A 12,125-nucleotide genomic window follows, 5' to 3' on the forward strand; every position below is an offset into this window, starting at 1 on the left:
TCAGAGGAAGGCATCCAAACTAAACTAACTTTATGATCCACCTCTCCAGAGAAAAGATTTATTATCATAAGCCTAAATACAGGAGCAACTCTTAATTCTATCCAGATTTTTTATTTTTACATTTTTAGGACTTGAGATGAACTCCTTTTTTAAAATTTCTTTTTATAGTATTATTATCCTTGGAAGTTCCCTTACCTTAAATTTGTCATTTGCATATGAAGTACCTTGTGCATTTAAGAGGGTCTTGCTGTCTCTGACTGTGGAAATCTATTAGAAATGGCTCATAAATTAGAAATGGGAAGTGTTGCCCATGCAGCACTTTAGTGAGAACTGGAAGACCCAAGTTTCCTGACTACCCACCCCATGTTCTTTTTCTTTCCTTTTTTATATTTTGGTTTAAAAAATACATAACATAAAATTTACCACTTTAATCTTTTTTTTTTTTTTTTTTTTTAAGTGCACAAGAGGGGAGAAGGGCAGGAGAGACACAGACAGACAGAGAGTATGAATCCTAAGCAGGCTCCATGCTCAGCACAGAGCCTAATGCAGGGCTCGAGCCCACTACTCTGGGATCATGACCTGAGCCAAAATCAAGAGTTGGATGCTCAACTGACTGAGCCACCCAGGCGCCCCACCACCTCAATCATTTTTAAGTGTATAATCCGGTAGTGTTCACACTGTTGTGAAACAGATCTCCAGAACTTTTTCATCTTGCATATCTGAAACTCTATACTCATTAAACAATTTCCCTTTTCCCCCATACCTACCATTTTAGTTTCTGTTTGTATGAATTCCACTACTTTAGATACCTCATAGAAGTAGAATCAGTATTTGTCTTTTTGTAACTGGCTTGTTTTAGTTAACAAAACATCCTCACGTTTCCTCTGTGTTGTAGCATGTGACAAAATCTCCTTCTTTAAGCTAAGTAATATGTATATAGTACATTTTGTTTATCCATTCATCCATCAATAAACATTTGGAGTGTTTACACCTCTTGACTGTTGTGAGTAATGTTGCTATGAACATGGGTCTGCAAATATTTCTTCAAGACCCTGCTTTCACTTCTTCTGGATATATACCCAGAAGTGAGATTGCTGGATAATATGGTAGTTTTATTTTTAATTTTTGAGTAACTTCCATGCTGTCTTCATAGTGGTTGTACCATTGTGTAATCCCACCAACCGTGCCCCAGGTGTTCCAGTTTCTCCACATCCTTGCCAACACTGGTTATTTGGTCTTTTTTGATAATAGCCATCCTAATGGGTGCAAAGTGATATGTCATTGTGGCTTTGATTTGCATTCCCCTGATGATTAGTGATGTTAAGTATCTTTTTGTGTACTTATTAGCCATTTGTATATCTTCTTTGGAGAAATGTCTGTTCATGTCCTTGGCTCATTTTTTTATTCAGGTTGTTTGATTTTTTTTTTTTTTTTTTTTTTTTTTGCTATTGAGTTGTAGGAGTTCCTTATATATTCTGAATATTAACCCCTTATCAGATATATGATTTGTAAATATTTTCTCCCATTCTGTACCTTTTCACTCTGTTGATTGTGTTCTTTGATGTGCCATAGTTTTTTAAGTTTAATGTAGTCCATTTATCTAATTTTGCTTTTGTTGCCTCTGATTTTTGTGTTATAACCAAGAAATCATTGTCAAATTCAATGTCATGAAAAACTACATGAAGCTTTCCTCTATGTTTTCTTCTAGAAGTTTTATGGTTTGAGGTCTTACATTTAGGTCTTTATCCATTTGAGTTAAATTTGTGTATTGTCCAACTTCATTATTTTTGCATGTGGATATTCAGTTTTCCCAACACCACTTGAAAAAACTATCCTTTCTCCATTGAATCATCTTGGACCCTTGTTAAAGATCATTTAGCCATATATGTGAGAGTTTATTTCTGGGCTGTCTAGTGTATTCCATTGGTCTCTTTGTCTTTAGACCAATACCATGCGATTTGGATTACTGTAGCTTTGCAATATGTTTTGAAATTAGAGAGCATGAGTCTTCCAGTTTTGTTCTTTTTCAAAATTGTTTTGGCTATTTGGGGTCCCTTGAGATTCCATATGAATTTTTGATGAATTTTTCTATTTTTGTAAAAATGTCATTGGGATTTTGATAGGGATTGTTTTGAACCTGCAGATCGTTTTGGGTGGTATGGACATCTTAATCATCTAATGATCTCTAACACAGTATGTTGCTGTCTCATGTTCACTTCTAGGTTTTCATATTGTGGTTGCTGTGGTATCCCAATTGTTTATTTCAATTATAATATGTCAAATTTTCAGTGATCCAGAAAAGTATAGAGAATCATTTATTTGTTCAGCTTGTATTTGATGAGTGCATACTTCGTGCCTGTCTACTATATATCAGGATTTAACATATAGATATAGATATATAGATATAGATATAGATATTTTTTTAATTCTGGTTAACATACAGTGTAGTCTTGGCTTTAGGAGTAGAACCCAGTGATTCATCTCTTAACCTATGACACCCAGTGCTCATCTTGAAAAGTTCCCTCCTTAATGCGCATCACCCATTTAACCCATCTCCCCACCCACCTCCTTTCCAGCAACCCTCAGTTTGTTCTCTGTATTTAAGAGTCTCCCTCTCTGTATTTATCTTATTTTTCCTTCCCTTCCCCTATATTAAGATATATTTTGTAATATTTGAGTCAGGTTTCCTTTTTCAGATGACTATAGCAGGGACATTATATCATTATTATTAATCAAAATATAAGAAAAAATGTTCTAACAAATCAACGTATTTTCCCTTTTTCCTTCCAGCTCCTTCTATGTACCACATTTTTCCAGTAGTAATGCTCACTTAGATGACATGTTTTACTCTGCTTCTTTCTCTTAATAGTATATCATCAGCATTTTTTTCATACTGCACTGTGCTTTTTGTAATTATCCTTTTTAAAATTTTTTTTAATTTTATTTTTTATTTTTTAAAATTTACATCCAAATTAGCATATAGTGAAACAATGATTTCAGGAGTAGATTCCTTAATGCCCCTTACCCATTTAGCCCATCCCCCCTCCCACAACCCCTCCAGCAACCCTCAGTTTGTTCTCCATATTTAGGAGTCTCTTCTGTTTTGTCCCCCTCCCTGTTTTTATATTATTTTTGTTTTCCTTCCCTTATGTTCATCTCTTTTGTCTCTTAACGCCTTCATATGAGTGAAGTCATATGATTTGTGTCTTTCTCTGACTAATATCACTTAGCATAATACCCTCCAGTTCCATCCACGTAGTTGCAAGTGGCAGGATTTCATTCTTTTTGATTGCCGAGTGATACTCCATTGTATATATATACCACATCTTCTTTATCCATTCATCCATCGATGGACATTTGGGCTCTTTCCATACTTTGTCTATTGTTGATAGTGCTGCTATAAACATGGAGATGCATGTGTCCCTTTGAAACAGCACACCTGTATCCCGTGGATAAATGCCTAGTAGTGCAATTGCTGGGTCGTAGGATAGTTCTATTTTTAGTTTTTTGAGGAACCTCCATACTGTTTTTCAGAGTGTCTGACCAGCTTGCATTCCCATGTAATTATTCTTTTGATGGATATGTTCTTTTCGCCAAATGGATATAAGAGAAGCTCAGTCTTGGCTCTACCATTTACTAGCTTTGTGACTTTAAGAAAGTTTCCTAAGTCCACTGAAATTAATAGAAGTAAAAAGTAAACTTCTAGTTATTTAAACATGGGAATTACAACAATAACCTATATCATAAGACTCTTATAATTGATTAAGTGTATGTGAAAATGTCTGGGACATTGTAGGCCCTTAATAAGTGCTAGTTTCCTTCCCTTTCCTTTTCCCAGGGACCTAGTTATTATCCTGTTCCTCCAGGGGTTGCCCTCAGAGACTCAGAACTTGCTCTTATTCCTCCAGACCAAGAAAGACCATCCGTACACTTGGAGAATTGAACTGGCGAAAACAGAAAAATACTGGGATGGCTGGTTCCGAGGCTTATCCAATCTCTTTCTTAGTTGTCCTATTCCTAAATTGCTGCTCTTGGCTGGTAAGTGTGTATGTGTATGTATTAGCTGAGGCTGCCATAACAAAATATTATAGATTGGGTGCTTAAACAGTGAATTTATTTTCTCACAGTTCTGGAAGAAGTCTGAGATCAGGGTACCAGCACAGTCAAGTTCTGGTGGGAGCTTTCTTACTGGCTTGCAGACAACTGCTTTCTCACTATGTCCTTATATGGCAGAAGAGAGTGAGAGTAAGCTCCCTGGTGTTTATTCTTAAAAGGATATTAATCCTGTCATATGAAGGCCCTACCCAAATGACCCCATTTAACCTTAATTACTTCTTCATTTTGACCCTAATTATTTCCATATCTCCAAATGCAGTCACATTGTGGATTAGGGCTTCAACGTACAAACTGGGGGGAGGACACAGTTCAGTCCATAGCAGCGTAGGTATATCATCAGCTGAATATGTCCTTGTTAAAACTACTCATCAAATGGGTAGTGACTTCCAAAGTGAAGTCCCATCCTCACTCATTTGTGCTTTTCTCCTCTCCATACCAAATCCCTAAACCTAACTAAGCATAAGCATTCATCAGGGATAGCTTAATTCTGGCTTGCCTTTAGTCCCTGGTTAAGCCCAAGGCCTTCTAGAGTGGTATAAAGATATTCTGAGTATAATGAAAATTTTTACAGTAAAACCCTGTTTTCAGAAACCAGTTTAAATGAGCAAAAAGATTGCAAGGGAACCTCATTCTGGAAAGCTTCATGTGGTGAGCATATACCCTTAAGGAGTTGGGATTGGCATTAACACGAGTTGATAATGTCATCATATTTACAACTTTGTAGCAGTTTTTCCTACTTGAATAGCAAAACCTGTTTCTCACAGCCTTTTCTAGTAAGCTACTTCCGGATTCTCCTATTTTGTTCTAGGTGTTGATAGATTGGATAAGGATCTGACTATTGGCCAAATGCAAGGTAAGTCATCAAGAAATTTTGTCTCCAGGTCTTTCTCTGAGGGCAGAGAAAGGGACATAGTCATGTGGAAATTAATGACCTTTGAGTTACCTGAAACTTGACATCAACATCCATTCCTGACCCACTATTTGATTATAGGCAAATATTTCCCTTTTCTGAGCTTCATTTTTTTTTTTTTTGCCATCTAAAAATGGGACTTAATTACCATTTACATCTCAGAGTTGTAAGGATTAAAATGAGAATGTGTCTTTGCAGAGAGCAATATAAACCATAAAGTACCCTATAAATATATAATATTGTGAAAGGAGATATTCTGAATACTTATCAGTATTTTTTTTAATTTAAAAAATTTTTTTTTAAATTTAAAAAAATTTTTTTAATGTTTTAATTTATTTTTGATAGAAACAGAGCGTGAGCAGGGAAGGGGCAGAGAGAGAGGGAGACAAGGAATCTGAAGGCTCCAGGTTCTGAGCTGTCAGCACAGAGCCCGACTCAGGGCTCAAACTTGTGAACCACAAGATCATGACCTGAGCCAAAGTCAGAGGCTTAACTGACTGAGCCACCCAGGCTCCCCTACTGATCAGTATTTTTATCATTGTTGGAATTCATAGGAAAGGAAAAGATCCAGGATAATGGAATGCATAAAGATGTAAACTGTGTTTAGAAGATAGCCTGGTGAGGTGGTAAAAGCACAGACTCTGAGGTTGGGAGAACTGACTTTGAGTACTGCTTCTTTCCTACTCATTTTACCACCCTATAAAATGAGTATAAAATTTCTCAGTCTATAAAATGAGAAAGTTGATGGCAGCTTCACAGGGATCATGAGGTATAATGAGTAGAAAAGCGACATATTGTGTTCAGGTCCAGGTGTGTTGGCCAGATGGAAGTGGAGGCTGTGGGACCAGTTTTGTGGAGGCTCTTGCTTTAGTATAGATGAAAAGTTTGGTAAAGGTGAAGTCAATAGGCATTGACATCTTTTCAGGTATGGGAAGAAGAGGTGCTAACTCTAAGGCCAGATTTTCAGTCTTAACCAGATTCTGTTCTTGACCTTCTTTTTTTTCTGGTTACTCTCTCTGGGCAATCTCATGGCTTCTGTTTATACCCTGATAACACCCAAAGCTAAACGTCCAACTCATACCTCTCTCCTGAGCTGTAGACCTGGCCCATATATCAAACCTGTTGGACATCTCTACTTGGATGTTCATGGGCTCAAATTGTTCTTTTAGCTGTCCTTAAGCTCTCCACAGTAAAAGGGACTATATTCCCTCACAATAGTTGTTCAAAGGCTCCTGAATGATTATTACATCCTGGACCCAGGCACTTCTCCCCTACCCTTCCTCTACCTTGAAGTAGCCTAAAGCTTGGAGCAAGACCATGGACTGGGACTGTGTGAGTTTTATGGCACTGATGTTGGTAATTTTGAGCTTAGACATCTTTCCTTAAATTCAATTCAAGCAAATCTTTCCTAAGCAGTGTTTCTATCTAAGACCTATGTGTAATGCTGGACAGACAGAAGAATCAGATATGGCCCCTGAGACTATCTGAAAGCAGTTGATCTGGACTGAATAGCATTTGAAAGAAACCATTATTGATCACCAGCCTTGAAATCAGACAGTCCTGGGTGGTGAGTCACTGTTACTAGTGTTGTGGTTGAATGAATTGCTAACTTCTTTAATCCCAAGTTTCTTCATCTGTAAAATGGAAATAATGCTATATCTTAATACATTTGTTTGGTATTTAACTGAGAAAATGTGTGTGAAGTAAGTCTGACAAATGATGGCTTCATTATATTCAGGAAGTACTCATGATTTCCTGCTATTTCCCCAGTAAGTAAGGATTATGCCAAGACTACTTTCTCTTTCAAAGCATCCCATGAGTATAGAAAGTAAATGGCTGAAGTGAGGGACATCCCATAAAACAAAGGGAAATGGCCAAGTTGGCATAGATCCAAACCACAGCCTTCCCAGCATTGTGTTTAAACCTGCTAAGTTAGTTATAGATTCCTAGAAACCTAGCATTCATTCATGATACTACTTGGGTAAATACTTTATGCTGTCTAAACATAAGGTTCTTTATCTGTAAAATTGGAGGGAAGCGTTTGGAAATATGCCCACTTCATAGAATAATTGTGAGGATTACCCATGATCGTTATTTTATTTACCAGGTACAATGTTGTTAGTATGTAGGAACAAAAAAATGCATCCTAGACATCAAGCCCAGGGTGATTGGAGTTGTGTTATCAGGTCATTCGCTCAGTCACTCGTTAAGACTTACTAAACACTTACTCAATGTCTTACCCTGTGTTGGGCTCTATTAGGAATATAGAGCAAGTAATGATATTAGGCTCTGTTTTACAGAAATGGAATACTCTTGGGAAGGCAAGCCACCAGTGGCATATAAAATATAAGCTTACAAAACAAGAGGGGCACAAGCTGCTCTGTTTGGATCCATACGTGTTAGTAGTAGTACCTTAGGGGATACAAGAGGGAGGAGATTAGGCTGGACTAGGCTGGAGCACCCAGGGGCAGACTACAGCAAGAGGATGGGCATAAGTTGGGCCTTACTGAATGGAATGGTCTTAGTTCCTCTATTGATTAAATAAGCAGACTTGGACAAATGACTAACCGTGGTATTAGTTTCATTATCTCAGAAAAGAATTTCAGTGTTTGTCCTGTTCAGTTTTATAGGGTAGATTGAGAATCAGCTTAAAAAATGGATAGAAGAGTATTTTGAAAAAATTTTAAAGCACTGTGTAGTTGGAGTAAGAATCCTAGAATGTGATGACCAGAGGACTTCAGAGCATATTGCCTTATTTTGTAATAGAGCCACTTAGGCTCTGAGAGTCTGTTCTACTTAGGTCCCATATCCTTTGGTCTGCTTTGGGATCTTGCTTTATCAGTTATCTTGGTTCACTCTTAATAGCTATCACATTAATGGTGAGCTTACAATGTTCTACAAGTGTGAGAAAGTGGTTAGTATAGTCTGGCATATAGTTAAGCGCTCAAATGGAAACTTATTCTTGTTATAATAAATTTCAAAATCCTGAACATAGCTTACAAAACCTTTAATGGTATGGTCCTTGCTCTCCTCTCCAGCCTCATTGTTAACTCTCATGAGCTCCATGTCAACCTTTTTATTTCCGGGAGCAAATGCCATTTCATCCTCCTTTCCTTTGTATAGGCTCCCCCCACCCCCACCCCCCACCCCCCACCCCCGCCCCGCTGTGTGTGGGAAGCCTTCCTATATCCTTATTTGATTGTGAAGCCTCCTTCCCTATGTTTTTCCAGTTCCGTGTACTCTTTTATCATAGGAACCACATGCTACATTAAAATTTTGTTTTTTGTGTTCCCTTACAAGACTATAAATCCCCTGAAAACAGGAACTGTTTCTTCCTGTGTGTCTGGCCCAAAGTAAATGCGTGCCAAAGGAAAAAATGAAGGGAAAATCATTTGCCTAAGGTTACATTCTCCTCAAACCTTGGTGATTGGGTCCACACTATTGGGGAGGGTAGTAGTTAGGGAGGTTCTGAACTCCTAGTGTAGCCTGTGAGACTGCAGAGCTGGTAAGGAAAGGGCCATTTTATTTATGGGTTTTTTTTTTTGTTTTTTTTGTTTTTTGTTTTTTTTGAAAAACAAAGTGTGGGAGGGGAGAGAGGAAGAGGGAAAGAGAGAATCCCAAGCAGGCTTCACACTGTCAGTGCAAAGCCTGATGTGGGCTCATACTTGCAAACTGTGAGATCATGACCTGAGCCAAAACCAAGAGTCAGATGCTTAACTGACTGAGCCACCCAGGCACCCCAGGAAGGGATCATTTTAGTCCCTGAGATCACCTGGATTTGTTTCCTCTCCAGGAAAGTTCCAGATGCAGGTCCTACCCCAGTGTGGCCATGCAGTCCATGAGGATGCCCCCGACAAGGTGAGTCTGATGCTCTGTGACTGTTGAAGGACAGCTGTGAGAGTAACTTTGGCTCTCACAGAAAATAGTACAAACCCTTGAGTTAGCCTATGTTGCCCTCAGCAGCTTTTGTGGGGCCTATGCAGATACAACTTGCACCATCTCCCCAAACCTCTCCCTGGCAGCTGCTTATGGTCTTAGCTTTCTGTGTATGTGCTGAGGAGCCACTGGCACCTTGCCGTTTCATCCCAGGTCACTCTGGTCAAGATCTTGAGCTCTGCTTCTCTCTTTTCCCCAAAAGCCAGGTTTAAAAAGGGAAAATTGGGGTAGAAACTGCCTCCTAAACTATAGGCATAGTTAGTAGTTAATATGTACTCCTCCTATGGGAATAAGATGCTTTGTGATTTTCAGGGATAAATAAGCCTTTACATCATTCCCCTTGACTTCTCTGGAGCTATCCCTGGCAAGGACGGTGGGGAAGAGTCTCCCTGGCCCTGCCAGGACTCAGATCCTTTAGATTTCAAATCCAGCAGGTCCCATGAGTCCACTATAGAGCCTAACCTTCCCAAAAAAGCATACAGGACCTCCAGAGGTGATCCCCACTGTTAATGTCACATAGCCTGGAATATCTCTCCCTTTTCCAGGTAGCTGAAGCTGTTGCCACTTTCCTGATCCGGCACAGGTTTGCAGAGCCCATCGGTGGATTCCAGTGGTAAGGAAGTAACACAGGTTTAAAGAGCCCAGCAGTGCTGGCCAACCACAGCAAAAAGATATTTGTAATGTTGTAAATATCTCTACCTTACCCCTGCCCAGTTTGGGTCACCATGCCTTTTTTCTTCCTCCTCAACATGGAACCAAGTATGTGTGTTTTTGTTAAGCCATGGTTGATTGTTTCTGTGTGCTTTGGTCCAGTGGGTTGTTGCAGAGATGAGATTAAATTATGCCTAGTCCCTACTCCAGCTGACTTCTTAAAGAAATCCCCGCACTTCTTGAGGTGCCCCTTGTCTGAGGAGGCTGGGGTGGGAATCCGTCTTTTTCCAAGCTCTTAGGTAAGTTCTGTATGCCATCTCCTGCCCTGCTGCTGAGGAAGGCTGGGCAGGCCATGGAAGCTGTATAGAGATCCAGAGCTGGGTTTTCAACCTCAGTACTGTTGACATTTGGGGGCCTGTCTTGTGCATTATAGGATGTTTGACAGCATCCCTAGCCTCTAACACACTAGAAGCCAGTAACACTCCAACATACACACTCAAAGTTATGGCAAGGAAAAACGTCTTTAGGTTTTACCAAATGTCTCAAGGAAGACAAAATCACTAACAGTTGAGAACCACTGGTTTAAAGGGAAAAGGGTGCCTCTCACCCTAGGAAGCTCTTCATCTGATTAAGGAGACATAGTTAGACTCTGTCAAGGAGGAGGAGGAAGAGAGGCATGATTACCCAAACCACACAGACTGGGCCCCCACCTTAGGGAACTCCTGATCTGTGCTACAGAATGTCCCTGATTCTCAGCCCACAAACCCAATGAGTCATACCTGCCAGTTGGAAAGTCCTAATTTTGGTGAGGGTCCAGGGGAACTGGTTCCCTACCTTTAGGAATTTGAAGAAGAAATGTTGAAGAAAAGAAATTGCTTCTGCATTAGAAAACTCTAAATGCCAGGGCCTGGGAAGTGAGGATCACAGGGCAGGGTCGGCATTGGAAATGATGACAGGAGCCTGGTACAAGTGACTCCTTTATGCAAAACCACCCCTCAAGCAACTAACTATTAATGGATCCCAGGAATCAAAAGTAAAGACTTAGTTTTTCTTGATAATAATAGTGTCTCGGGCCCCTGGACCATTTGGAGCTTTTGTCATATCACCCCTTCACAGACCCTGTGTCTAGACCTAGATGGGGCTGTGGGGAGGTCGGACAATCTACAGGGCCCTTGTGATCATGAAGGCCTGGGCTTTCTGGAGGAGACAGTGTGAGCAGGAGAAAACTAGTAATGGTCACATTTGTTTTCCTTCTCTTTCCATTCTTCACAGTGTGTTTCCTGGCTGTTAGTAACCTGCTATCCGTCCCTCCCCCAACACTGAGCTCTGTTGTAAATACATCGCACCAGAGGCCACTGTGATGCCGCTGTCTCCTCCTCACCATCCCGCCCGACCATGTGACACCGGCTCCCTATAGACGGGCATCCCCAGATGTATAAACCCTTTTGTGTATTCCTGCCAAAAGCATTGTTTTCCAGGGCCTTTGACCAACCTCGACCAACTTAGTCCAAGGCTCCCCAGCTCCCACCCCTTCCCTGTTCAGGGGTAGCCCCTGCCTGTTCTTCTTACCTTGCCTAGGGTGAAGCCTCCATCAGAACTGCCACCCTGGGCCCCTATTCCTGGTATTAGGCAATGCACCTGGGTCCAAATGTCCCCCCAGGCTCAGGGACCTCCATTCCTTAAGATTGTTCTTGGTATGGTCCTGCCCTACCTCATGGGATGGACCATGCACAGGGTGGTCCTTATATTTCCTTTCAAATAAAATACCAGTCAGGTACCTTTTTATCCCAGTCTTACTCTTCCAGGCTTGGAAGACCCAGAGAGGCCAGGATCCCATCCTTAGGAATGGGGAGGGGTGTTGGATAGCATCACAAGAAACCAGCCTGAAAATCAGGTCCAGCCAGTCCAAGCACATGGCCTCCCATCTGGGGAGAGCCCACTGTCCCTCTCCCACATGTCTGGGCACCTGCCCTGGGCTGAGGCCAGGCTGCTCCAGGGGCCTCTTGAGCCCTCACCTGCCACAGAACAACCCAGGTTAAATACAGCCCATGCACAAAGCCATAGGCCAAAGCCTGTGGAGTTGTTTTTAAGAATCAAATTTAACCATTTTCATAATTGGTCCCTGGAGGTGTGCAGAGTGCCCGCTTGCCTCTTCTAGACCCACAGCTTATCTTCACCATTTGTGGTTTCCATGTCACTCTTCATAGAAACAGTACAGCCCAGCATCCTCAATCTTTGCCCTCTTCCGGCTGCCTCATCACAGCACTGCGGCCTCCCCCTACTGCCCAGGCACGCCATTTCCAAGGGCAGGAAGGGGCAGTCTCCTGCAGCCCATCTTTTCTGTGACTGTCTTAGGTGATGCGTAATCCCCTCCACCTTTCCACCCAACAACTTCCTATCCCTGTCCTGCTGCACGGTCCAGAGTCTGGGACCTACTTTGTTTCTTTGTTATTTATGACCTTGTTTAAAGAAAATAAATATCTCCCAATGTTTATTGATCTTGTCTTTCTCC

The 12,125-nt window shown here is 41.0% G+C and overlaps 1 protein-coding gene across 3 annotated transcripts in view; it reads left to right on the top strand.

Moving 5' to 3' along the window:
- PPME1 (protein phosphatase methylesterase 1) overlaps nt 1-12,111 on the top strand; it is an 89,501-nt gene extending 77,390 nt beyond the window's left edge. For all 3 annotated transcript variants that reach the window (XM_040489318.1, XM_040489319.1, XM_040489320.1), the window contains 5 exons: nt 3,909-4,038; nt 4,925-4,969; nt 8,820-8,884; nt 9,508-9,575; nt 10,886-12,111. In XM_040489318.1, the coding sequence (XP_040345252.1) occupies nt 3,909-4,038; nt 4,925-4,969; nt 8,820-8,884; nt 9,508-9,575; nt 10,886-10,904 (327 nt within the window). In that variant the 3' untranslated portion in view covers nt 10,905-12,111. The remainder of the gene's footprint in view (nt 1-3,908; nt 4,039-4,924; nt 4,970-8,819; nt 8,885-9,507; nt 9,576-10,885) is intronic.
- The last annotated feature ends 14 nt before the right edge of the window (nt 12,112-12,125 follow it).

Source organism: Herpailurus yagouaroundi, unplaced genomic scaffold (assembly GCF_014898765.1).
Source record: "Herpailurus yagouaroundi ecotype Mexico unplaced genomic scaffold, PumYag 180, whole genome shotgun sequence".
In the NCBI taxonomy this organism is placed as follows: Eukaryota; Metazoa; Chordata; class Mammalia; order Carnivora; family Felidae; genus Herpailurus; species Herpailurus yagouaroundi.